Source organism: Budorcas taxicolor, chromosome 8 (genome assembly GCF_023091745.1).
Source record: "Budorcas taxicolor isolate Tak-1 chromosome 8, Takin1.1, whole genome shotgun sequence".
Lineage (NCBI taxonomy): Eukaryota > Metazoa > Chordata > Mammalia > Artiodactyla > Bovidae > Budorcas > Budorcas taxicolor.
In genome coordinates this window covers 57,209,312-57,237,286 of record NC_068917.1, presented here as the reverse complement: position 1 = coordinate 57,237,286, position 27,975 = coordinate 57,209,312, and the positions used below count along the sequence as shown (strand labels likewise).

Below are 27,975 nucleotides of genomic sequence, written 5' to 3'. Positions count from 1 at the left end.
TTTAGGACTTTAATGTCCTTCATACATTCAACATAAAACACTGACAATGGATGAATAACAGGGGAAAAGAGTCTTCAGCAAAGATCTTCCCAAACTCATAGCATCACTGGCCAAACACCATAAAGAAACAGTCATGTGAACAAAGGAAAGAGGAGTTTAACAGAGATTTTTAGTTTAATGGCATAACTGAAAAACAAAGAAACAACCAACCAACCAACCTTTCTTCTACCCACTGAGAGGAATGGAAAGTGAACCAGGGAGCTTCCAACCCTTGTGAAGTAACTTTAAAAAGGAAGGGGTAGGGGAGGAACACAGCTGTTGAAAACATAACACTTTAATGCACAAGGTTAAGGATCCTATCAAATTCTCAAAGTTTGAACATAAACCCACATGAACTGTATTATTAGAAAACATAAGTGCATGGAGATATAAACTGTTTAGTGTTAAAAACAGACCTTGTTATATAAACATACAGTATGTCACTTCCATCTCTTTATGAGAATAACAGTATAAGGAAAGATTTCCAGTTTGCCTTTTAGTCTGAACTCCTAAACTCACCGCATAGACGGTGGTGACCTGAATTAATAGCTGCAGAACCCCAGGAGACCCCCCCCACTGCTGTCATTTTGCAAAGGATCAAAATTCAGCACCCAGAGGACCCCACCCCACTCTCCATGCTGTTTGTGTGTTTCTAAAAATAATAACCTGCCAATTTGCATAATTAAAGCCATAGGCAGCTTTGAATATGAGATCTAAGCAGAAACAGTAGCAGCAAAGACAGTATTAGTTAAGAGTTTTTAGAAAAAAGAGAGGGAAGATTTTTTTAAAGGCTTCCAGTTAAAGTCAGAATTAAGATTAAGTACCAACAGTTTGGCAGAGCTGTGTTGCTGTTTTTCTCTAAAAAACAAAAATCTATCATATCACTCGAGAAACTGCTGTATTTGTTAATATTTTTTGTAACCATTCCCAAGTGACTTTCAGCTTCGTTCATTGTTCAAGGGCAGAGTATATACTGGTCAGGATCCGCTCATAGCTGGTGCATCTCCAAAAAACTCTTCATGAAGGCTGCCAGCTTCTGGACGTCTTCGACAGTGACAGCATTGTACAGAGAGACCCGGATGCCTCCCACAGACCTGGAAAGACCACAGATGCAGCCATTAAGAACAGGAGCATCTGGTTTAACATCAAGACCACCCTCCTTCCAGTCACCCACTCCTTTAAGAGTCATGGCACCTGAGATCATCGTGTCCAACTTCTAACCTGAAAATACCTATAGGAGGCCAAGAGTTTCAGACATCTCAGTCCTTAGGAATTCTTCCCAACACAGTGAGCGTCATGCTCACATGTGACCTAGGTTAACTCAACTCTTCGATGAGCCTGCTTGCTGTACAGGGGACAGGGATCCGGTAGGTACTCTTGTGCATAAGGACATACATTTTTCATGGAGCCTGAAGGATTAATTAACTCCTCTTTCTGATGTCCAGCGGGAGCAATTGCGGCTCTTTCTCACATTGGACAGGGTTGTGCCAGTTGCACCATGGACGGGATGGCAAACTCTGAGCTGTCACAGCAGAGAGCCTCAAAGGTAATTTTGACCAAAGCTCCTAGAAGATGGGGCTCCATCATGCTCTCAGCTGAGAAATCATGCTAAGGGTTCTAAAAGCAATAAGAAGATTATCCCGTAATAACTGGTCTTTTTCAACTAGTTACAGTAACTGCTCCTTCAAGCTGGGCAGGCTTCTCGATGTGTTTTACTCTGCATCTGAAGGGGCTTCCCTGGTGCCTCAGACAGTAAACAACTCGCCTGCCAATGCAGAAGACATGGGTTTGATCCCTGGGTCGGGAAGATCCCCTGGAGAAGGGAATGACTACCCACTCCGTTATTCTTGCCTGGAGAATTCCATGGACAGAGGAACCTGGCGGGCTACAGTCCATGGCGTCACAAAGAGTCCAACATGACTTAGCAGCTAACACTTTCACTGCATCTGAAAACTAAACCAATTCTCTGACAAGCTTCTGGATGCGACATGTACTCACCTATGCCCTTTCAAGGAGATCATATTGAGTTCAAGAGCTTTGTCAAGAAATCTTTTTTCTAAAGCATCGTCTCCTTTGGTGTTGCCAATGCGGAATGGAATATTCATCTTGCTTCTATTCTGGGGCTCCACTGGACATCTGAAAAACACATTTATTGTTGCAGATAATTTTCTGCAATGTACAACTTTAACAAGTCAACAGAAAATTTCTTAAAAGCCATTTTCTAGATGCAAACAAGAGGTTAAAAATCTGCCCCAGGACATTTATAATTTACTTAAGGAGACCACTTTTGCATTTGGAAAAGGGAGTTAGCGTTCTCTTATACAACTTGTACTTAATTTCCAAGAGCCTCAGTTTCCTCATCCAAATATTGGGAATATTAATAAAATCACCATTTCAGACAAGTTTTGACAGTAATGGCACAACATACATGAAGCTTCCAACACAGGGCAGCCACAGAACAACATGAGTGACCCTTTCTCTACAAGGCTGAAGAGAAGAAAAAGTTGGTCTGAATAGCGGCTGTTTAAGACTTAAAAATAATGAGCAGCAACTTTCAAAGCACTTACAACACTGTACTGTCCCAAACCATGTGACCTTGAAACTTATTGACTCTCCCTGTTGTACCTCTCTGATGTGAGAACTAAACAACAAAGTATTTGCAGAGAATTTCTGTGGTACATTTGAAAATGGCCACAAATTCTCTGTAGCCTTCCCAGCAAGAGGTGGGGCCTAGTGTTCACAGCTTTTGAATCTGGGCTGGCCTTGTGGATTTGCTTTGACCAAGAGACAATCTGGAGGGTTAGGGTGGGTAGGTAGGTTCAGGATAGGGGGAACACGTGCATACCTATGGCTGATTCATACTGATGTATGGCAAAAACTATCACAATATCGTAAAGTAACTATCCTCCAATTAAAATAAATAAGTAATTTTTTTTAAAAAGAGAGAGACTGCAACAGAAATGATGCCATGCAACTTCCAAGTCAAGGCACATGCAGCTTCTATACCTGTCTTGCTCAAACATTGCTGCTATGTAAGCAAGCCCAAGCTAGCCTGCAGGAAACAACAGCCCCAGCCAATAGCCAGCACCAGCTGCCAGACAGGTGAGCATGGCCATTTTAGACTCCAGGTGAACCACCAGATGACTTTGGTTGAATAAGTGATCTCAGATGAGACCAGCAGAAGAAACCACCCAGCTGAGTTCACCTCAACCTGCTGACGGAAAAGAATCCTGAGCAATGAAAATGGCTGTGGTTTTAAGTCAGTGTTGAAGTTTTCTGTGTGTGATGCGAAAGCAGACAACTGATAGACTTTAGAAGAGTGCCTGGATCACATTCAATGCTATATAAGTATCTGTTAAAATCAAATAAATTTGTCTTTTTATTCCCAGCACCTTGCACGGGGCTCACACAGACTCTGAAAAATGAATGAGTCAAATTTTCATCTAGCATAGGTTAGTATTTGACTTCAGTTTCTGGTCTGGAAAGCAAGCAAGCCAAAATTATTCTTCATTGACAACCAAATGAAACAAACAGAAGGAGAGCTGACATGCTACTCTGAAATACAAGGGAAAATATGTCATAACTCTCTCCCCATCTTCTCAAGCACATCCTGTTTTATCTTTCCATTTCTGCAGGGCAGGATTCATTAAAATTAAACAGCAAATAAAAGCAGTGTGAGGAAGCCCCCCATTAACAGCTATGCTCACCCCTGAGGGCACATACACAGTTCTTGTTAAAGTTAACAGGAGTCAAGTCCACATTAACAGACAAAAGAGACCCAAGAAGGGAAATCAGGTCTCTGGTAACAGGTTTGAGCCTGAATTCTGGCCCCCACCTTTTCACAGGCAGTAGGTTTCCTGGTTGACATTTAAATTAAAATTTTAGTGTCTACCTCCTTTGATATTCTGCTGCCTCAGGCTCCCCATGCCAGAGTCCAATTATAGAGCCAGAGCAGCAAAAAGGACATGTGGTTTACGGGTAAAAAATATTAAAAGGGGGAAGAATTAAGAACCTGGGTTTACAAATCTGTAACTACAAATCTGTATTTACAGTCCTCCCCCACAAATTTACCCATGCTACTGTGAAAGTAGATGGTACCATAGCAGCAACAACACATTAAAACCTAGAAACTGAAGATGAAATTAGCATGCAGCAGATACCTGCACAGTGCCCGACAGTGTCTCTGATGTGGGGCTGAGGCAAAGAAGAAATATATTAAGGGGAATTAGTGGCTTCCAACCTAGCAAGATGGCTGTGTAGGGAATTAAAATTCCACGGGACAAGCCCTGTGGAAGCACAGAGCTGAGCAAGTAATTCTGCCCAGAGAAGGTTGAAAGGTTTCAGAGGAAGGCATGAGGGAGGGGTTAGGACAGGGTGAGGGGAAGGAATGGCGTGTGGCAGAGAGCCGTGTCCGTCAAGCCCTGGAGACCCCAGCAAGTTCTTGTAGCAAATAGGGTGCTGGGTGCCTGGCAAGCCCCACCCCAAACTATTGGTGAACCCTAATTTCCTTCATCAGACCCCTCCTGAAGTACACCTGGGTTGACTCCAGATTTTCCCCATTATGTAAGCATCCCACATTGGACTTGGGGGCACCTGATTTTATGCACACTTCCATGCCAGGCAGAGTAGTGACAGAAGGCAGGTGCCTAAGGTAAGTCTTTGGTCAAAGTGTAAGAGTTGTGAACTTTGATGGGTGTTGCAACCTCACTCCAAAATTGAACACATTTACACTCGACATAACCAAAGTGTGGTCCCTTGCCAACACCAGCTGTTATCAATGTTTAGAATTTCTGTTGATCAGAAGGAAAACACCTCATGGTTTTAATCTGCATTTCCTAAAGAAATTAATCCCTTTCATGTTAGCCAGCTGTTTCTTCCCTGTCATTTGCTCATACAGTTAGACCACCTCATGCCTGGTTTTTTTGTTTGTTTGTTTGTTTGATTTTTTATCCTTTTTAATTTGTGGATTCTTCCCTATAGCAAAAGTAACCCTTATAAGTGCTATGATACCAAGTTTTTCTCATATCTATCATTTTGTTTTGTTTATGATGTCTTGAACTGTAGCAAAGTTTCAAATTTTTCATGTAATTAAATGTCTGTTACTTTACGGCTTTTGAGTTTTATGGCTTATTTTGGAAGGCCTCTGTACACTCTATACTTAAACAGAAATTCTTTGCTGGATTTTATATGTATGTCTTGCATTTCAGTGCATTTACATCTTTTTGATTGATTAGAATTTATGCATGGCATGATGAAAATATATAACTCTAATTTCTGTTTAAATGAATTATTGATGCTTCCATCAATTGAAAACATGTTTTTTTGTCTAATTTAAAATGCAGGGACTTCTCAGGTGGTCCAGTAGTTAGGACTTCCTGCTTCCAATGCAGGAGGTGTGGAGTCAATCCCTGTTCAGGAAACTAAGATCCCACATGTGGCCGAAAAATTAACAACAACAAAAACCAAAATGCAATTCTCAAGTAAACAAAAGTTTCTGAACTTCTCCAGCTATCTGTCTTTCCCTCTGCCAGTAGCTTTGTATTTTAATAGATCATATGCTAACATTCGGAGAAGGCAGTGGCACCCACTCCGGTGCTCTTGCCTGGAAACTCCCATGGACAGAGGAGCCTGGTGGGCTGCAGTCCATGGGGTCGCACAGAGGCAGACACGACTGAGCAACTTCACTTTCACTTTTCACTTTCATCCATTGGAGAAGAAAATGGCAACCCACTCCAGTACTCTTGCCTGGAAACTCCCATGGACAGAGGAGCCTGGTGGGCTGCAGTCCATGGGGTCGCACAGAGTTGGACATGACTGAGCGACTTCATTTTCACTTTTCACTTTTTTCCATTGGAGAAGAAAATGGCAACCCACTCCAGTGTTCTTGCCTGGAGAATCCCAGGGACGGCGGAGCATGCTGGGCTGCCATCTTTGGGGTTGCACAGAGTCGGACACGACTGAAGCGACTTAGCAGCAGCAGCAGCAGCGAGCTAACATTACATATTACTAATGTCCACATATGTTAAATATTTTTCAGCTATCCTCTTGCACTAACTTTCCTAGTTAAACACTGAACTAACTAGTATTTACTAATGTTTGTGATTATTGTGAATGTAATCTTTCCTCATTTTTTATTGTTATCTCTGGAATTTGAGAAAGTAATTGACTTTTATGCATTTCGATGTAACCGATCACAAATCTGAACATAATCATTTCTAATCTTTTCCACTGATTCCTGCATTTCGAAGAGAAAGTCACATCATCTGTGATTTCTGTTGTTTCCTTAGTGTAGTAAAGGCTCTGAAACCAGCCCCACCGACTCTCCCCACGTTCATACCCTGTCTGATCCCACCTGCCCTTTGCACCTGACCCTAACCTGTCTGTGCTGCTGTAAAACACAGTCTGCTCACAAGGAAGTGACAACAATAAAATATATTAATATCTGTAAAACACCAAGAGCTCTGCCTGCTTTATTTTCAGGTTGTCTCTGGACTTGTCAGGTGCTTCCCTCTTTCCTAAGACCTGGTTCCCATAGGAAGTTGATGAGAAAAGGTGACCTCTGATCTGAAATGGATTCTACCACTTGGACATCTTTAGCATGTTAAAGTTAATATCTAAAACATTTTAATTTGATATATGATGCAGGGCACCCAAAGCCAATGCTCTCTCACAACCTGGAGGGATGGGGTGGGGAGGGAGGTGGGTGTGGGTGTGGTTTCAAGATGGAGGGACACATGTATGCCTATGGCCAATTCACATTGATGTATGGCAAAAACCATCACAATACTGTAAAGTAATTACCCTTCAATTAAAATAAAAAAATTCGAAAAAATTAGTATCTAATACATATCAAACATTATGTGTCAGGGACATCCCAGGTGCTTTCCGTAATAACCACAGATAATATTAAGAGCTAACTTTCAGGAATGCTCCCTACCTACGAAGTAGGGTTTCTCATGCTTTACACAAATGACCCAGAGCAAGAGCCCTTAAACCCCTCCATTATATACTCTTGATTCATCTGCATTTTCATTTAACCCTCATGATGGTCATAATATTCTATGGACTTATGTCCATTGTACAGATGAGGAAACTGAGTCGAGAGTGGTCAGGACATCTGCCCAAGGCCACATGCTAATAAGTGGCAATGCAGGGTTTCTACAGTCAAGATGCTACACTGCCCACGTGGGCTCAACTCACAGCCAGCCAGCAACTGTGGGTGGTCAGGCTATAGAATGAACAGGGACTTCAGCAGTGGCCCTCTCAAGTCTCTGAGTCCCCAGCCAGGAACACTGGCAGAGGTGGTCCAACCCCCAGCAAACTGCCCAAAACTGTGTTCCATAAAGGGCTGCTTTACCAGGCAGGGGGGCACCAAAGGGGGGACAAAAATGAGGAGCGAAAGTGATGGTAAATGGTAAATTCCAACTCTAGGTTCCTTGGTATTCCTCTTAGAAACTGCTTACCTCCCCTTCAGGGCCATATTTCCATAGCAAAGCATTTCCTAAAAATCCAGACGCACACAGAGACAGCTCGTGAGTGTCCAGCTGCTGAACAGGGGTGAGGGGGAACAAAGCGTGCTCCTGACTATGGTAACAGGGTTCCACGGTAACTCCATGAGCCAGGATGACATTTTCTGGGCAGGCGGCCCGGGAGTGAAAGGGAGTTCCCAGAAAGTGGATTATTCAGAAGAGGATGTAAGTTCGGGCTCAAAAGCCTGTTCATAAGTGAATGAGGAGTTTTGCATGGGAAAGTGATCAGATTGCCCAGGAGACGACCCACCTGCCACGTTGGCTTTGGCGGGCTGCTTTCTGGAAGATGCTGGGGAGTGCTTACAGTTAAAGGATCTCAAGTTGGGGGAAGCATTTCTGGGACTTCTGGTGTTCTTCTATACTTTATTTTCTTTCTAATGCCCTGGATTTCTTCCAGGGGCATCACCATTCTTTCTGTCCTCCCATTTTGTGCCTATACATTTCCCAAGAAATACATGAAGTCAAATGCTAACAGAAACATTGGTCTCCCCTTCACAATAGCTGCCACGTGCTCTCACTCACATTCATATTCTGTGCACTCTTAGGAAGCCATGAAGAATCAGGAGACTTATTCTTCTTGGTAATACCAGAGCCTGAAACCAGGCTAGCCCAGAGGAGTGCTCAGGCACCATTTACTGGAGGGGTGGATGGATGGATGGACGGATGAGCAGATGGATGGTAGATGGATGGGTAAATGGATGGTAGATGGATGGGTAGATGGAGGGTGGGTGGATGGGTAAACAGACAAATGGGCAAACAAACTAATGAATTAAACATGTCTTTAGACATTTCCACACCATCTTTTCAATCCCAGCACAAGCCATGCCCACTAGGCAGCCCACTCTCTGCTCTCCAAACACACTACTTTCTTCCCTCAGTGCTTTACAGGGGCCATTCTTTCCCTTCCTAAAAATTTACAGAACTTATGCCTTCTCTGCCTAATTCTACTCCCGCCCAAGGCTGAAGCTCATCTAAAAGCCCTCCCTTCTCCTCCAACCAAAGCAGTATCCTCCTGTCCTCAGCTCCTGACTCATCATTTAGTCCTTGGCTATGAACTGCTTGGACCACCTATGGCCAATCACGCATGTTAAAATGGCTCTAGTAAGTGCTAGTGGAGTTCTGCGGCTTCCCCTCTCACATATCAGGATCTAGAATGGAAGATTCCCAAGGGCCAAGCCACAGAACCACAGAGAAGGTAGAAATGCATAGTGGGCAATCCCTTCCTCCAGATGGCATATGGAAGAGGACCCCAAAGGTTAAGTCATTCAGCCAAGCTGGACTCCTTGAGGGCTTGTGGCCGCAGGCCAAGAACTCATAGGAGCAGGCAATCAGTTAAGGGCAGAGATGACACCAGCAGTTATGGCTGCCCCATAAGTACACTCCCACCCCTCACCCATGGTTGGTTATAGAGATGTGTTACCAAGTCCTGGTAAAACATACAACTCTAAGTCAGGTTTGAGGCATCTTGTGTGTGTGTGTGTGTGTGTGTGTGTGTGTGTGTGTGTGTGTGTGTCTTATGTGGTCCACTGAGTTCTCAAAAGAGAGCAAAAATTCCTTTGTTATTGTCAGCTACATGTTTTTGTTACAACAGACTGAACTCCGAAGAGTAAATACCACTAAGAAGGGGGTCTTGGCTTGGACAATGAGAGTATCTATGCATATGTGTGTAGAAATGGGTGTGCATACACAGCATAAAGTCAGATCCTCCCACAGGAGTCCCCACCTTGAAGCAAGGGAAAGCAAATGAAAGCATCACCTGTTAAGCTCTTTGTGTACCAGGCACTATAGTAGGTACTTTATATGTGGCATTTTGGTGAGAGGCCTGTTGTAGGGGGTTGAATGGTGGGCCTCTGCAAAGGTTTATCCATGTGCTCACCTCCACATTCACCTGTGAATGTGACCTAGTAAGAAAAAGGGTCCGGACTTTCCTGGTGGTCCAGTGGCTGGGACTCTGTGCTCCCCATGCAGGGTGCCAGGGTTCAATCCCTGGTCGGGGAACTAGATCCCACATGCTGCAAGACCTGGGGCAGCCAAATAATTAAAGTAATTACTGCAAAAGAAATGCAAAAGGGTCTTTGCTGGTGCAATTAAGCTAAGGATCTCTGGATGAGATGAATCATCCTGGATTATCTGAGTAGGTCCTATATCCAATGACCACCTTTTGAGAGACGGAAGAGAAGACACACAGGAAGGAGAAGGCCATGTGAAGCAGAGGCAGAGACTGGGTGAGGCGGGAATGCCCAAAGCCCCCAGAAGCTGGAAGGGGCCGGGAATGGACTTTTCTCAGGAGTCTCTGCAGGGAGCAAAGCCTTGCTGACAGCTTGACTTTGAACTCCCAGACTCCTGATAACTGAAAATAAATTTCTCTTGTTTTAAGCCACCAAGTTAATGGTACTTTTGCTCTAGCCTCCCTAAGAGATCAATACAAGGCCCATAGGTTTTCTGGTGCTGGTCCAGGGGTCAACACATGTTCATGAATCAATTAGTCACAAGGACATTTAACTAGGAGTCAACTATACCAGAGCCAAGTCCATTCACTGACTACAGGCCCGGGACTGGAGAGTTTGTCCTGTAATAAGGGGAAAAAGTAAGCTTTTCTAAACGGGTAAATATCCCAGAGAGGTCAGGAGTGGGTGCTTATACCAAGGGTCTCCAGTGGAGTCCTGAGACAAAGCTGAGAGCTTCTGGCATGTTCATGTTTTGTCCCCGGGGACATAGAGCGGAGGTGGTGGGGAAAGAGGGCTGTGCAGTGTGAGCAATTTCACCACCAGTGGGAGACAGGTCCCAAAGCCCGGTATTCCTGGGGTTCAGATGCAGGAGGGAAAACTCCTGTGCCTCACACTCCTGGGGACTTCAATGTCTCACAGAAAGATGGCTGCATCCATGTTCCAAAACCAACACAGCATAAACACATTTTTCAATTCACAAGAGGCAAAATGCGAGATAAAAACCATCCACTTACACATAGAATCCTTGCGAATTATCAATAATATCATAAATCATTTGTGATTTGATGGAGCTAAGCTTCTCCATGGCTGCTGCCCCGCCGTTGTTCTTAATCCACTCCAGGACCAAGCCCATGACATAGATGCTAAAATAAAGAGTAAAAAAATACATATATCCATTTAGATCAGCTTTGTACAAATGACACGATATCTAAGCAAACTGAAGCTGTACTAAAATAGACTTAAAGACAGCATTAGACAAATTATTTTTAAAAGAAAAAAATTATTTAAAAAGAAAAAAAAAAAAAAAAAAACTGCTGAGGGGATTTCCCTGGTGGTCCAGTGGTTAAGCCTCCAAGCTTCCAGTCCAGGGAGCACAGGTTGGCTCCCTGGCTAGGGAACTAAGATTCCACATGGCACATGCCACAACCAAAAAATGAAAAATAAAATGGTGCTGAGGGCTCCATGTGCACCTCACTGAAAGCCCACAGGGCAGGAACAGAGGTTTTCTATGGAAAAGACACAGCTCAAGCTGGGCATATGGAGAAGGCCAGCTATGCCCTCTCTACGAGGGGGGACAAAGGTTCCCCAAAGGAATTTGTGTAGACTTAGTTGCTGGGTGTCTAGGTCCACTGAAGGTCTGGGGTGGGTACCCCCCCAACATAGCTGCTGCCTCATTTATTAACACTGTGACAGTGTGGGGAGGGGAAGACACACAAGAAGCTTGTCCCAGGGAAGCCCAAGGTACTGCCTGCCTCCTTCATGGCCTCCAGGTGGCTGGAGAACTCTGGTATTTCTACCCCCAGAAGGTAGCAGCCAATGTGGGGCTGCCCAGGGGCACCGGGCAGAGAACGGCCTGTACCCAGAACCATGCGATGGCTCCTCCAGAAGCTTCCCCAGTGGGCTCCCCAGATGGCCCTGGAAGAAATGAGAAATGGTGTCCAGGGCCAGAGGGGAGGGAGCTCAAAGCAGAAATCAGCCGCTGGGTGTTTACAGCCTCAGCTGAAGCTCTCTGGATAAAGACTGAGAAATCAGAGGGGCAGAGGAGAAAGGAGAAGCAAGGGGAGGCAAGCAACGCTCAGCAGGCTAGGCGCCCTGTTGGCTGCTCTCCCTTTTACTGATCAAAAAAAGTCTGAGGCCAGAGCTGCCATTATCTTATTTTACAGATGAGGAAACAGGCTCAGAGAGCTTGACTCTGCATGATTTTCACATCTAACAAGTAGCTGATAAAGCAGGATTCCAACCCCAGCTGGTCTGATTCCAAAGCCCCAGCTCTTTCCAAAATAACAAAGGGGCTCCAGACCCTCAACCACTATCTCACCTGCCAGTGGGGCGGTCAGGCTTGCACCACAGCTCAGACACAGGTGCCAAGAGCAGCTGCTACAGGGGCATAACAGCTCACACGTATGTTCCAAATAAGACGTTCTCCCACTTTCCTGTAAGATGCTCTAGAATTTCCATCTAACCCCAAACTGCTCATTCCCTCAGGAACCACATAAACCCACCCTACCACATGATCCCAGCAGAGTCACCTGTGAGTCCTGCCTGTTCAACAGTACATTTTGGTGACCAAGCTTCACTTCTCACTGCAGCTGTTTTCCCAGGGTTCCCAAGCTGCTAGTTCAGTCATCAGATCACAGCTGCAGCAAAGGCTCAGCCCAGGTCCATGGTCCCAGCCAGACCTCAGTATCCGCACACTTCCCTCTTGGTGTGTGACCCAGCCCCATACCGACTCACTGCCCATGCTCCTGGCTAATCCTAATGAGATCTGAGCAGCACAGTCAGCGCAGAACCCACCCATTTTACAGGCCGCCCGGAACTAGGACCCTTAGCTTTTGTCTACAAAGCCTCAGTGTAAGGCAGATGGCTTGGAAGGAAGTGAGTTCTCCTGGAGACCAGATGCTCCAGAAGTGGAAGGATGTCTGGCCTCATGACTCAACTGGAACCTCTAATGCATAGCTAACACACGCTTCCACTCCCATACCATCCAAAATCTTCAAAACACAGGGGTCCTAAGATGCTTATGCAGCCTTGCATCTTGGTCTCCATTCTCCCCACTAACCAGGGTATCACTTTTAACTGATGTATTGTCTTCACTTCTAAAATGCCACCAGCTTGGGGCTTCCCTGGTGGCTCAAACGGTAAAGAATCCAACTGCAATGCAGGAAACCCAGGTTTGATCTCTGGGTTGGGAAGATCCCCTGGAGAACGGAATGGCAACCCACTCCAGTATTCTTGCCTGGAAAAATCCATGGACAGAGGAGCCTGGAGAGCTACAGTCAGTCCATGGGGTTGCAGAGTTGGACACCAATGAGGGACTAACATTTTCACTTTCTTTTCACACAGTGTAAGTGTACTGTCTAAGCCTGTGTGTTAAATGACTATATAAATCATAGCAGATCGATTCTCTGGAATATCACACAGCAATTCAAAGGGGAAGAAAGGCAGGCATTTGTCCTGACACAGCCTGTCCACCAGCTGGGTGGAAAAAGAATTCACAAAGCAGTGTATGGTAACACTTCATTTGCATAATTAAATATATGGCTCTATTTGCATCTGCCCTGCACAGCAAGCAGTTAACAGTAGTTTCGCCTCAGAAACCTTTGCCAAGATCTTGTGTTAACTTTTCTAAGCAATACAAAATGCTTTTTGGGCCCTAGGGATTAGAAAAGCACCCCAGAAAGCCCTGGAAACTCCCTGGCTGTTCTGAAGGACTAAGCCTCCTGAGCAGGCCCACACTCCCATTCTGATAAGAAGGATGGCCTGGATTAGTGGGGAATATTTTGTTTCTCATTAGCTACTTTACTTCATATGATAGATAAAACGAATTTATACTTACAGGTCCCGTTAGTCATGGGAAGTAAATCTGCCTTACAGGGTTAGAAAGGAATTTTAGGAATCTGTTTGCTTGTCCACAAACTGGGCTTAGTGTTAAACAGAATGTCCACACGGTCCTTTATTCCACCCCAATTCACTGCTCAGAGTTACAGGCAATTATGTGAAGGCCAGTTGTCCAGCTCAGTTCAAACAAACTGCCCAGGGCCTCTGGTCACTTGGCTCCTATTTTATTAGAAAAAAAAAAAAAAGAGCTTCTTTTTTAACTTGGGACATTTTCAAGGACTTCCATGTGATACAAAGTTCTGAACTGTTCTGGGTGCCTTATCAGCTCACAGCCAGGCCTGGGGAGGGTGTCATGCACAAACCCTCCTCTCACCTCCATTCGATGCTTGTTCTCACTGGGAGAGCTACAATTTTCTAATCTTAAAAATACACCAAATGAAATCTTAGTTTTTCAAGTCATAGACTATAGGTAACTGCTCAGTCACACAGATGTTTACTGTTTTTCCTTTTCTCTTCTTTTAGAGGAAGAGAATCCAAGACACCAAGGGGTGTCCTGGGTCAGAATATATTTAACCCAATCTCTTTTGGCCTCCACATTTATGTGACTCTTTTTGTAATTGGCATGTAACTGCTTTACAGTGTTGTGTTAGTTTCTGTTGTACAACAAAGTGAATCAGCTATATGCAATCCTGATCAAATGTTATTGTCAGTCCTGCCCTGAGATGGTCTCAGTTTTCACTATCCTGATCTGTCTGGAGAAGAAACCTTGCTCTTTTTCTCCCCTTGTTTCTGTGTGTCTGGCTCAGCTCCCTCCTTAGGCAGAAAGGCTATAGGCAGGAAGTGTCTGCCCTCCCCCACCCTGTGCCCCTACCCCCAGGTGACCAGGTTGACCCTGCACACCTGACTGGTCAAGGCCTGGGGCAGAGGCCTGCACAGGCACTGGCAGGGGCATGACCCTCTGTGAGTCACTCAAGGCGGACCTTCTCTCAGTGCCTCCCCCAGGTCTGACTCCAGACATTTTTATTTCCCATTAGACAGAGTCACCTGCTAACTCACTATTTCTGCTGACTTTTAATATTAACAGGCTGCATTTTAACATATTCATTACATTTTTTTTTTAATTGACTTCAAGGTCACTCACTCACATAGAGAAGGTGCCAGAGGGTAAGACAGTTCATCCTGCTCCCCCAGTCTATGCTCTGATCAGAACTGCTGGCCTTCAGGGTACATCCAGGGCCAGGGCTTTCCCGGCCCCACACACTTTCTTGCTCCCAGAGCCTCGGAGGCCTCTGCCTCTGCCTGAAAGACTCACGAGCCCAAGACCAGACCCTGGCTGCTTGGTCTAACTGGTAAGGACTGAACGTCTCCCAGCACCTCCTGCCACGGTATGGCCTGGCTCCAGAGCCCCTTCCCCAGGGCCCAACTGCCCAGCACTGCTCGGCACAGCAAGGCTCCTTTCCCAGCTGGCCAGTGGTTACCGGTTTGTCCACTACCAGAAACCACAGAGACAAGACAAGTGGGCAAGACAGGTTCAGCCCTGCCCTGCAATCCCCACCAGGCACTTCAGAAGCACTGTCAACCAAAGTGAGACAGAGTGGGATTGACAGGTAACCAGGAGAAAATACCAGACACCTCCGTTGCCTGAGGGAAGCAGGGGACACAGAGTGAAGAGCTGCTGCAGCCTACGTGAGCCGCGCAGAGAACCAGCAACAATTTTCATCAGCATTCCAGCTGTGGAAAAAGCTCTTCTCTTCCTGTGGAAGAAATTATATGGAAGAAGTGTCTCTCCCACAGGCAGTACCTTGGAGGGAGACCGCTAACAAAGCCCCGGCCCGCATGTAGCCGAGGCCTGCACTGGCCTGAACCCCTCTTCATGGGCTCTGTTATGAGAACATCCACCATCACTGAAAAACTTCAAAGAGCTGGACTCCAACAGCCATCTATTCTCCAGAGATGGCACACTTCCAGCACAAACCCACACCGGTCATTTTGCTGTTGAAGAGCATGAAGGCACCGGCTGTACTTATCCAGGCTTTCAAGTCAGACCGCCTGGGTTCAAACCCACACCACTGCCTAGAAGTGTGGCTTTGGCTTCTTCACTTGCAAAATGGGAATAACAATTAGAGCACCTACCTCCTAGGGTGCTTGGGAGAAAAAGAGGGCCACACACATCACTATTTGTAGCACAGATGCCCTGGAAAGATAAGATAATCTATAAGCTCTGGCTCTTATCTCTGCTGGTAAATAACAATACAGCACTAACACTGAGGTGGCTGGACGGCATCACTGACTCGATGGACGTGAGTCTGAGTGAGCTCCGGGAGATGGTGATGGACAGGGAGGCCTGGCGTGCTGCGATTCAGGGGGTCGCAAAGAGTCGGACACGACTGAGCGACTGAACTGAACCGAACTGAACATTTGTAAGCCACTGAGAGCCAGGCATTGACTAAGCACATGTTGGTGGTAGAGGGTTAGACACTACAGGCTCCTCCGTCCATGGGATTCTCCAGGCAAGAATGCTGGAATGAGTTGCCATGTCCTTCTCCAGGGGATCTTCCCAACCCAAGGATTGAACCCAGGTCTTCTGCACTGCAGGCAGATACTTTACTGACAGCTACAAGGGAAGCCTCCAAGCACATTTTAGACACATATTTTAATCATCCAATCCTCATCAGCAACTAATTACCCTTGGAGACACCAGATGTACAGATAGATTAAGCAACTTGCCTAAGCTCACACAGATTGTTAGTAATAAAACTTAGGCTAAATCCTAGGTGTCACAAAGATTTTCACCAACTTCCTGAGTCTGAGCATTAAAAGACCGTTAAGGTGGGATAGACCTACTCTCCCCGAAAGTGCTGTAATGCAGACTCTGACTAGGAGTAACAGGAAGCCAGGCTAATAGGACCCCTGCAGACTGGGTGAAAAACAGAGAAGTGTTTGTTCCAGCCAGTGTGTTCAATGCCAAACAGTGGGCTTCAAGCAGGCCCAGCAAGGGAATGAAAAAGGCAGGTAGCCCAGCCTTTGAAAGTTCTTCTCTAAAGTTGCACTGCTTGTTTGAGATGCAGGCATGACACTTCATGTGCAGAAAGCTTTTGGGCTAATGGTGAACCACCAAGGCTACCAACACCAAACAGAAACACCCCAAAAAAGAAAGGCAAGGAAAGCTGATCAGAAAGTACACAGAGGAGGATGAGGAAGAGGTGAGCTGGGCAGAGAATCCGGAAGAACATCTGGGCGATTAGGTTACCAGTTCACAGAATCATGTCCAGCTTCAGAACGTCACCTAGTATTGATGGGAAATACTGAGAACCCCTCCTTCCCTGGTCCCCAAGCCACACCCTGGAGTTACCTGAAACAGGGAGGTGTGTTGTACAAGGAGTTATTTCCAGCCTGCACTTTGTAATCCAGGACCGAGGGGCACTCTTTGAGGGCAAATCCCAGCAGGTCATCTCGAACGATCACCACCGTGACCCCCGCAGAACCAACATTCTTCTGGGCACCAGCAAAAATCACACCAAACTGCCAAACAGAAAACCTGCTATTTTAAACGTCCTTGGTCATCTTTCATAAATGTATGTCAAATTCCCCAGTCTCTTTCTAAACCACAGTTTTTATGAGGAAGTAACTCTATTTTAATCCTGTTCAGAGCTAATTCCCTTTCCTAAAGGAATCTCTATCTGGACAGAAAATCAATACTTGTGAGTTTAGAGCCTGCAGGTTACGAATCTGCCTGGTCCTTCTCCCCAGGAAGATGCCAGCCCAAGCCCACCACTGTGAAGACCTTGTAAATATTCCTATTCACTCTATTACATCTCTTTTCTACCTCCAAGCCCATCTTTAAAATAAGGCTGCTGTTCTTGGTGACCTAAAGAAACCAATTTTTTAATCTATTTGTATTTGTATAAAGAGACAATCAGAAGACACTGACAAATGAGACAAGCTGCCCAAGAGAGAAAAAAAAATCAGAAGAGATGTTTTAATGTACTTTGGGACAATTTCCACGTAAGATATAGAACCCTCTTCCATGTCTCCCCCATGAAACCTTTAGGAAAATTCAGTAGCATCCCACATGGGAGGAGGGGGATAGCCTGGCCCAACAGGAAGAGGTATTTTTACAACTGACATTGTTTAGAATTGCCAGTGTATGGTAAGTGCAAATAAAAAGTAGGCTATAAACAAAATATATATATTCACAAAACAGAATATTACTTAGCCTGAAAAGAAATGAAGTTCTGACATGCTACCACAAGGATGAACCCTGAGAACATTATGCTCAGTGAAAATGAGCTAGACATGAATATTGCATGACTCCACTGATGTGAGGCTATCTAGACCAGCCAAGTTCACAGAGACTAAAAAGTATATATGGTGGTTGCCAGTGACTAGGGGGAGGAAGGACTGGGGTTATTGTTTAATGGGGACAGAGTTTCAGTGGGAAGAAAAAGTCCTGGAGACAGATGGTGATGAGGATTGTACAATCATGCATATGTGCTTAATGACACTGACCTGTATGCTTAAAAATCGTTAAAACGGTCAGTTTTATAATAAGTATATTTTACCAGAATTTTTTGTTGAAAGGCATACTACCACTTAGTTTGTCTTAACTTCCTTACAGATATCACCCTCCTGACCCCTGCCCCACATGTTGTGCAACTGTGGGTGCCTCTCCCACTGCCCACCCTGGAAAGCCACCTGGGAATCTCCATGTCCTATGGATGTTCTTGGTGCTGGGGTGGGTAACAAGGTAAGACAGGGCTCCTTCATAGCTCCCCCAAGTTTGGATAATGCATATCTTCCCTTGACAACAGCAAGCAATTCCCAAGGTGTCAATGAAAAACATTTCTAAAAGCCACCCTCAAAGGCAGATGAATTCCACAAGGACTCAAGTATGACTCTGTGAGGCAACTGTCAACAAAGGGCGGTGAATGTCCGGATGTAAATATTCTGACAACCAAGGTCGGCCTTTCCCTGTCCCAGTATATGTTAAAATGTCCTTAGAAAAACCAAACGGGGGTCCCCCTGACCCAGGCCTCTTTCATGCTTTACCTTGGAAACATCCACTGGCCTGGACAGGAAGTTTGAGGACATGTCGCAGACCAGCACTGCTCCCTTGACATCAGGGATAAAGTCAAACTCCACTCCGTGCACAGTCTCATTGGCGCAGTAATACACATAGGAGGCATCCGGGTTGAGGGTCCAGGTGCTCAGATCTGGAATTTCTATCACAGGAGACAAGTTAGGGACTCCACGTTTCCTCCCCTCTTCCCTTGGGGAGACAGGAGTCCACCAGGTACGACACCCCTCGCCTAGCAGGGGAAGACTGATCCCAGAGCATTCACAAGTAAAAGGCATCCTATTCATCTAGTATCACAATCACCACCAACATCCTAAAAGGATGCTCCATCTCACTCTTTTGACTTTTATCGGGGGCAAATAATCTTCGAGAATGGTGTGGTACATATTTGGGTTTTTCCTTGTCACCCAGTATCCAACATCCTAGGTCCATGGACAGTGCCCTTTGGGTGCCAGTCTCCCTCACTCTCAGCTCATGTGATTCCAGTAGAACCAATTCTACCCACAGCCCTGAAGGTAGACTGCAGTTCAGGCAAGGCCACTTGACTGATTTGGAATGGAACACAGGAGACATGAGACTGTTACTGGGAACGTTTGAGCAGAGGCATTGAAACTTGGGAGAATATAAGACAAGGAGCAGCTGCAGCCATCTTCCAAAAATGAGGGGGCAGCTTTCCTGACTGTGGAGGAGACAGAGGGAGATACCAGGACCAGGAGAGGTCCCCTCACTGTAGTGGGGGGGTGGGCCTTGATTAAGCCATACCTAAAGCCAACCCAGCCCCTGGGTTTTGCAACTAAGTTGGCAGCCCAGGTAGAGAGGGAAATGGCAGCCCATGCCAGTATTCCTGCCAGGAGAATTCCATAGACAGAGAGCCTGGTGGGCTATAGTCCATGGGGTTGCAAAGAGTCGGACACAACTGAAGCCACTGAGCAGGCACGCACACAACAGCCTAGGAACACTTTCTGCAGCAGCCAGTTAGTAATCTTAACAGGAACAGGCAGCCAATCTAAATGGTATCAAACAGGGGAAGAAAGAATTGCCCAGGGCAGGGGTAACCTGCTAGCTAAGGAGGGATCACCCACTGGCCAGCATTTCACAGGCCAGCTCAGCTACCAGCACTTACTCGTGTAACTCCCAAGTTTGGGGTGGACGATATTCACAGTTCCGAACTTCTTGGCTTCTTCTGCAGCCTTAGCTGACCAGGATCCTGTCACCACATAGTCAGCACATCTTCCTGCTTTCAGGCCAATCAGGTTTAAGGGGACAGCACTAAACTGGCCACACCCACCTCCTTGTACAAAAATCACTTTGTAGTTGTCTGGAATGGCTCTGGGCAGAAACAGAGGTGACAGTAAACAGGGTCAAAGATTGAGAATGAGTGATGCTCCTCTAACACTTGACCCTGGGGTGGACACACTGTAAGCGCAACGGTAAAGCCCCATCTCTGCCTTCCCCAAATCAGTCATTTATCTACTCAGCTTCTTGCACAGATACTTACCAGGCCCCACAGTGGAAGTCTGGGCTTCCCTGGTGGCTCAGATGATAAAGAATCTGCCCACAACACAGAAGACCTGGGTTTGATCCCTGGGTTGGGAAGATCCTCTGGATAAGGGAATAGCTACCCACTCGAGTATTCTTGCCTGGAGAATTTCATGGAAGGGGAGCCTGGCAGGGTACAGTGCTGCTGCTGCTGCTGCTGCTGCTGCTGCTAAGTCGCGTCAGTCGTGTCTGACTCTTTGCGACCCCACTGGGGGGTCGCAAATTGTATGAGGCCCATAATTTAAAAGCCACTCGGACATGACTGAGTGACTAACACCTTCACTCACTTTTCATGTTGAAATCCTATGGTTACTGTTTCGACAGAATCTTAGTAACACCCTGCTGTTCCTTCTGGGAAGCACTGGCTACCACTCTCAGTCCAGCTGGTTCAAGGGTGCCCAATCCCAGCTCCAGGGAATGAGCATGTGACCCATGCTGGTCAGTGGAATTTGGTTCCAAAATTTTGGATCCAAACTTCTAGAAAAGAGAAGCTGTTTCTATTGAGGGAAAGAACTTGTCGGAGCTAAATCTGCAACCACTAGTGGCCATCTGATAAAGCAAACACATAAAAAAGCAGATCCAGGAGACACAGGGAAAGACCTTCTTTACATCATGTGAGCTCCTGCACTTTTCTGTCCTATGAAGTAATAATTTATTTATTTATTTGCTTAAGCCAAGAGTTGGGTTTCTCACTTGCAACCAAAAGTCCTAAAAGTATGTATGTGCTGGTCCATGCTATGAATCAGGTGAACAGTGGAGAAGGATCTTCCATAACCCTTTAGACCTCACCCTTTAGACCATAACCCTAAGATCTACTCCATATATATTGAGATTAAGAGCAAAATGATTTGATTCCAGCATGGAAAATTAAGATGATGATTGGGATAGCCACAGGCCATGGAAACTGGACGCGAGCTTTTGAGCAATGTCAGAGCTTAGGAACAGGTTATGCAGAAGGCAAACGGCCAGGCGATAGAGCTCCAGAAAAGAGGCTTAAGGAAAGCAGCCAAGAGCTGGGCAATGAGAGAGGGTCTTCTCGCCAGCAGGTGGTGTGATGTGCATGTATCTGGTTCTGAGCCATGCCTGCCTATCTCCAGGGCTCCAGAGAATAGCAGAGCAGACAGGCCTTGGGAGGCTCTATCAGGTTCTTGGCAGCTGGGAGGACAGCAGCCCAAAGCAGGGTTCCAGGTTTATGTTATTCAGATGCAGTTAACAAGCCCAAGAACTGGATGGAAGGACACCAGAGGCCTGGGTACAGGGGTCCAAAGGGATTGGCCCATACATTGAGCCAGAAGTCCAGGCTGGAGAGGCTCACAGCTCTGTGGGTCAAATGGCACGTCTCTTGGGCCAACATTCCAAGCATTCGTGAAGGACAGGATTGCTCCATGAACATAATGGGGACCCAGCAGGCAGCCCCGCGTCCTGTCAAACAGATGATGACTGCCTCTGACATGCACATTGTGGTGGGCTTCTAACACTCCTCAGAAAATGTCACTAAGCCTGCCCCATCTAAGGCATTTTATTAAGGCAACTTAAAGAGCAAGTTATTACACAATTAGTACAAATCCAATTTTTTTAGTGAAATAATGCAAGGATGGACCCTAAAACTTTAACAATGATTATTCCTGACTGGTGGGGTTATGGACAATTCCAGTTAAATTTGTGAGTTTTTTCCCTAAGCTTCCCACCATGAACATGCACCAGTGTTATGAGCAGAAAGCAAACAAACAAGTATTTTGTTTTTAAGGTGACCATATTTGTATGGCTATATGAGTATGTAAGGCATAAAACTGTAGCTTAAAGCAGCAATCTATTTAAGAATATAGTTTCCTCTAGGTAAGAAAAGCAGTGAAGATAACTAAGAGAGTTCATTTGAGGAGCAGATCCCAGAGTTCATAACCCTTAAAACTGCCCAAAGAGTCTGTTAAGAATGAAGTTTCTAAACAGGCTGTGATTCAACAAGTCTGGGTGGGGCCCAGCACTTGAATTTTTTTATATTTCTCACAAGAGGTGATTCTGACAGATTGTATGAGGCCCATAATTTAAAAGCCAGTGAACTAAACTACAATTAATTATGCTGACAAAGTTGACCACTTGTCATTTAAATCCCTTCTAATCCAATTTAGGACTTCCCTTGTGGCTCAGACGGTAAAGCGTCTGCCTACAATGCAAGAGACCCGGGTTTGATCCCTGGGTCGGGAAGTTCCCCTGGAGAAGGAAATGGCAGCCCACTCCAGTACTCTTGCCTGGAAAATCCCATGGATGGAGGAGCCCAGTAGGCTACAGTCCATGGGGTCACAAAGAATCGGACACAACTGAGCGACTTCACTTTTTAATCCAATTTAACTTCAACAGTGCTGAAAACTCTTTCCCAGATATAATGATTTCAAATCTTTGGAAAAACCACATAAAAATAAACACACAAATGCAGGATGAGGATCAAATTAAAAGCATTATGTACTGATCTAGTGAATCTGGGAGAATCTTTAAAACGATCTTTTAAAAGAATCTTAAAAAGATGACTTTTAAGAATGAAATATTCTGAACACATAGCAGAATGTAATAATGCAACATACACCTACGTATATGGATTACCAAACAAGAATAACACAACTTTGTCTTTAAAATTTTATACTTACAACAATTCCCGTACAAGGTTCTCTGTGTTATTGATAATCTTAGAGAAATCTGATGACCTGTGGCTCATTTCTGTGGAAGGAAAAATGAACAACAAGAAAAATATTCCAGTTAAAAACCAAAGGAACAAAAGTTATTGAAGACATAACTACAAAATTTGCAAATAAAATAATAAAGTGAAATGTCAGTCATATTGCATACAAATGATGGACCACACATTTTAAGAGAAAATTCAAATTGATCTTCAAACTGCAAACATTTTAACTTTATTGTCACAGTAGAATGATTTTTTTCAAGTGGCGTTAGTCACTGACTGAGCCATTTGCTAATTTATTCTTCAGTCTCTGATTTCTCATCACTTTCTCACAAACAAGAATTGTTTGCAAAGGCTGCCCTTTAGGACAACAAATTTAAGCACATGTCACTTAATTCAAATTAAGGAACAAAATTCAATAGCAATAGCACACAAAGTTAACCCTACGATCTCTTAATACTCTGTAGCCTCTGGAACTACCAAAAAAGAAAAAGAAAATTAAAATTTTTAAAAAGGTACATTTTAGAACTCAAAGGTCATCTTTCCTAATAACAGAGGGGAGAGAAACAATGGAATTATTAACATGCAAAATCTTCCCAGAAAGGCTTGTGTACTTCTATACATTCAATGAGTTCATGTTTAAGAACAGCAAAAACTGTAAAAAGAATGTGAAACAATATTGTAAATGTTTGGGCACTATTATGCAAATATACAGTATCTTTTGATCTCAGATCCTATGTAAAGCAAAAACTGATTATGAAATTGTAAGCTGAGATATATAAACCCCTCACCAGCATTTATGTTGATTTCAAAATTGCTTTGATCAAACATGCCACAGAAGTTATTAAAATTTAAAAATACATCTACAAACACCTATGGGAAGACCCAGTAGAAATTTTAGGCTTGATGATGCATTTTAATTAGTTCCCTTTAAACCCTGGACATTCACAACATCCAAAAATAAATCTTACCAAGAACACTAATCCCAATTCCTTTGTAGTCTAATAATTCTTTTTGCACCTCTAGCAACACCTAGGAAAAAAATATAAGAAAATAAGATGATTTCAGTATGCTATGCACAACTCACTCTGGACACACAAACTCCAAGAGAAGGGGCAAGTAGAAGCTCCACCTGCTGGGTCTGTGAGGAAGCATCTGTCCCTGCCACAGCCAATCCCCTTTCTCTGCCTGTTCCCACAGAACCCTGATGATGCAACTTACACTCAAGTTGAGTATGAAATTATGCAATATGACCAATTCTAAGACACAGTTTTTCCAAAGGCACAAATTTAGAGATAAAAACTCACTTGAAGGTAAAATAAAAATCAAGTAGGAAGTTGTCTAATAACAATTCTTTACCTGTCAATATCAGTTAAAGAATAACTTTGGGAAAAATCTGATTCCCTAGAAAATGTCCCCTTCACAATTGCATTTGCAACTCTCACAACTGCATTTGCCACTCTCTGAAAGCAAAAGCACAAAAAGTTCCGGGTATAGAGGACAAAAAAAAATAATTTATGCCCAAATTAAACTGATAACTCAATTTTCCATCTTTTTGGTCTACTGGAATGGGTGGGTTGGGCAGGAAGTAGGAAGCACTTGCTGTGAATTAAGATTAGGCTGGGATGCTTCCCAGGTGGCGCTGGTAGTAAAGAACCAGCCTGCCAAGGCAGGAGATGTAAGAAGCATGGGTTCAATCCCTGGGTCAAGGAAGATCCTCTGGAGGAGGAGACCTACTCCAGTATTCTTGCCTGGAGAATCCCATGGACAGAGGAACTTGGCAGGCGACAGTCCATAGGGCTGCACGGAGTCAGGCACGACTGAAGTGACTTAGCATGCACACATATACCGATGGGGGTACTGATCGCCCCCTCAACAACAGCGCTGAAGGTGATTTTCTCATCCCCAGTGTGCAGGTGAGGAATTTCAGCTGAGTCGCCAAAAGAACTTAACTGTATGTCCCTGTCCAGCCCTTTGACCCATCTTGTAGGATCACTGCAATCCCATAAACACATTCTGTCTCACAAGAGCAACTGGACAGGTGGGACCCATCTTATGGCCAATCCTCCAGTGCCAGGAAAGGGGGGGAAGGGCAAAGCTCATTCTCCACACAGGGCCCCCAAATACACAGCTCACTTGCTAAAGAGGTGCCTCATTGTTATTTTTCCCAAAGGTAAGTAAAAAGCAAATTACTACATACTGAAAAGAAAAACACCTATTTCATATATATATATATATATATATATATATATATATATATATACACACACACACACACACACACACACACATTTTAATATGGCCTCCCTGGTGACTCAGATGGTAAACAATCTGCCTGCAATGCAGGAGACCCAGGTTCAATCCCTGGGTTGGGGAACATTCCCTGAAGAATGAAATGGCAACCCACTCCAGTATTCTGGCCTGGAGAATTCCATGGACAGAGGAACCTGGCAGGTTACAGTCCATGGAGTCTCAAAGAGTTGGACATGACTGAAGCAACTTAGCATGCACACACGCACACATATATGTACTTATTTCATCTATATATTTCATACACATTTCAGTAAGAAGAATAGAAAGCCCTTATCAGAGATGCATGCTGCAGCGTTTACAGGAATGAAATGACATAATATTTGGAACTAGCTTAAAATTTATCCAGAAGCAGAAGGGGAGAAAGAGTACAGGGGAGGGAGTGCTGAAACAAGATTAGCAAAATGTCCTTAGTTGTTAAATCTTGGCTGGGTCTATAAATTTCATTATATTATTCCCTCTCTACCTTTGAGTATGAGTGAACGGCCATAAAGTAAAAATATCAGAAAGAAAAGCTCTAAAAATGTATACAAAATAGGTGAGACAAACCCTTTGTAGAAGCATCCTGCCGTCAAAGGAGGTTGCCTTAAAATATACCTGCTAAAGATCTCATAAAACATAACCTAAACTAGATCGCAACTTGTATGAAAAAACATTTCAGCAATAAAGAATTAGACACTAAAAAAGGAGGCTTAAGAATTTGTCATCATTTTTGTTGGACACATTAGTACTGGCTGATCAAACAAACATAGTGAATCCTTTTCTTTAGTATAAACAAACATCTATGATAGAGTCATCCTTGAACTTCTTTTCAGACTCCCTTCCTTTTACAGAATTCTCTTATAGTATTCTCTGAAAAGACCATCTATAAAGGTTTATAACCAAAACCATTATAAAAAGGTTTAAAGACTTCTACCCAAAAAGCATACCCCTCTAATCAAGTGAAGTTTACTTTTTTCAAACTGAAGAATGCAATCATTTTATGGATCACAACCGATATTTTTTTAAATGAACTAGAATAGACCAAAGCAGAATAGAATATAAAATTGTGTACGTTGTAGTCATCAGGCTAAATACTTCATAAACTTTGTTTTAATTATGTGCAGGTACTTGCTCACTTTGTGAAATATATTTTTCATTATGGTTACAGCCAAAAGAAGTTTGCAAAACTTCTCTAATCTTTATAATTCAACTAACTCAAGAAAAAAACATAAATAGAAACAGCTGCCCCCTCCCAGGTTAGAGAGCACATATGAAGGCATAAATCCTCCAGGAAAATAGATAATAAGTAATTGTATTACAATTATCTTTATAATAAATACAGAACAAATTACACAGGAAACAAATATGCAAAAGTCCAAAACATGGAGGGTGAAAACCAGTGAGGGTAGCAGAAACGTTTGCATATTTATGACAGGGAATCTCACCTAAAACAGACTGCAATAACTAAGAAAAAAGTAAGCCCTGTACTCTCAGCTACTATGAGCACTGAGAAAAGCAAAATGTTCTTTCCCGCCTACAATTATAAAAATTCTCTCTTCTTAGAACAACACAAAGAAGGCTCTGTCCCAGGGATATTTCCACTCTGTTTAACAATAGATAATTGAAAAGCACTTGGCTATGTCCCATGTTGCTACAAGGTATTACCAGAGTTATCCCGGCTAGAAAAAGCAAAATGTAACAGCAGGGGCAGCTGGTCAACGCGTCCAAGGCACATTAGAGATTAGGCCTCCTTCACAGCTGGGGGGTGGGGAGGAGAATGGGGGTGGGGGGAGTGGGTATTGAAGGTTAGGGAAGGAGCTGGAACCCGGCTGGGGGCTGGGAAGGCAGGGAATGAGTTACACTTGCACTTGAAAGGCCTGGTAATGGCCCGGGGGAGAATTCAGTCATTCATTTGCTCCAGAACAAAATGAGGCGAACTGGGCTAGCTGCCCAGTGCCTACCAGAGCTTGAATATTAGAATGCCTTTAGGGTACACGCCAGTACAGAGAGGAAAAACCTATGCGTGAAACAGAGCAGAGAAAAATAGGTTTAGGGATGGGTGGAGTCTCTGAGAGGCCAAGAGGGAAAGGCTGGGCTGTACTGAAGTCTTTCAAACTTACATTTTTGAAAAGCAACGTTTCCAAGTGCTAGCTGAAGCCAACACTGCTCCCGAGGGGTTTTGCACGGGCCTCTAGTTTACACTTCGCTCCAATTAACACGATCCCCCATTCACCACTCACTCACCATGTTCATTCACCCATCCACTCAACACTGCCTGGCTCGCAGCACTGCTGAGCAAGGCGAATGCACAGTCGAGAGCTTTTTCTTTCCCGCCGCACCCCCAGTCCGACCCGGTTGAAGGCACAGCGCCTGAGTTTACAGGTGTGTTGCGCAGCTAGCCAGCAGCTCCCCGGGGGGCCGAACTCAGCACGCGGCGCACCAGTAGCCGGCGCCAGGGGCAGCTGAGCAAGCAAACTTCAGGTTTCCTTCTCCAAAATATTCTTCCAAAGGCCCACCCGCGACATATCCTGAACTGAGCGTGCACACTCATGCAGAGTATTCAGGGGACTCGGGGAGGGTAGAGGGGATCCGAGCCCTCCACGCAGGGATGCACAGCCACCAACGCGCCTGCTCCCGCCTGGAGCGCAGTCCTAGCGCGCGCTCCCTGGGACTTACGGAGCGCGGCAGCTTGGCAGGCCCGGGTCCGAAGTTGACCACCGGTATCAGGGAGTCCATGCTGCTGCTGCAGGGACGGCGAGTCAGCCGGAGAGGACCTATCGATTGGGCAGCGCAAGTTTGAGGCTGGCGAGGACTCTCCGCTCTCTTTTAGTTCCGAGAGGCGCCCGTAGCGGCCTGCACTATCGCTGGCCCTGCGCTGATTGGTTCGCGCAGCGGGACTCGCATCCCTATTGGTCGTGCTTCGCAGTCACAGCTCATGAGCAGTTGCTCCACCTCGCGTTTACTGTTTCAACCCTTTTTGATCAACGCAAGGCGCGCGGGAGATTGCACCAGCCTGTCGGCTCGGCTGCTTGCCCGCCCGAG

The 27,975-nt window shown here is 44.9% G+C and overlaps 1 protein-coding gene across 1 annotated transcript; it reads right to left on the bottom strand.

The window, feature by feature from the left end:
* PSAT1 (phosphoserine aminotransferase 1) lies at window positions 1-27,740 on the bottom strand. The gene is made up of 9 exons (XM_052645007.1): window positions 27,610-27,740; window positions 23,613-23,673; window positions 22,610-22,679; window positions 19,555-19,760; window positions 18,404-18,576; window positions 16,707-16,876; window positions 10,531-10,659; window positions 2,038-2,175; window positions 1-1,133 (listed from the first exon to the last, which is right to left on the bottom strand). Exons 1-9 carry the CDS (start codon window positions 27,667-27,669, stop codon window positions 1,028-1,030), a joined length of 1,113 nt encoding a protein of 370 aa, XP_052500967.1. The 5' UTR covers window positions 27,670-27,740; the 3' UTR covers window positions 1-1,027.
* Between the last annotated feature and the right edge of the window lie 235 nt (window positions 27,741-27,975).

What these genes read in the sequence shown, in the direction of transcription:
- PSAT1 (XM_052645007.1), bottom strand. Translation starts at nt 27,669, where the DNA reads ATGGACTCCCTGATACCGGTGGTCAACTTCGGACCCGGGCCTGCCAAG. An exon ending in CTGCCAAGCTGCCGCGCTCC is followed by an intron (nt 23,674 to 27,609) that starts GTAAGTCCCAGG and finishes TTTTTTTCCTAG; the next exon opens with GTGTTGCTAGAGGTGCAAAA. An exon ending in AATTGGGATTAGTGTTCTTG is followed by an intron (nt 22,680 to 23,612) that starts GTAAGATTTATT and finishes TTCCTTCCACAG; the next exon opens with AAATGAGCCACAGGTCATCA.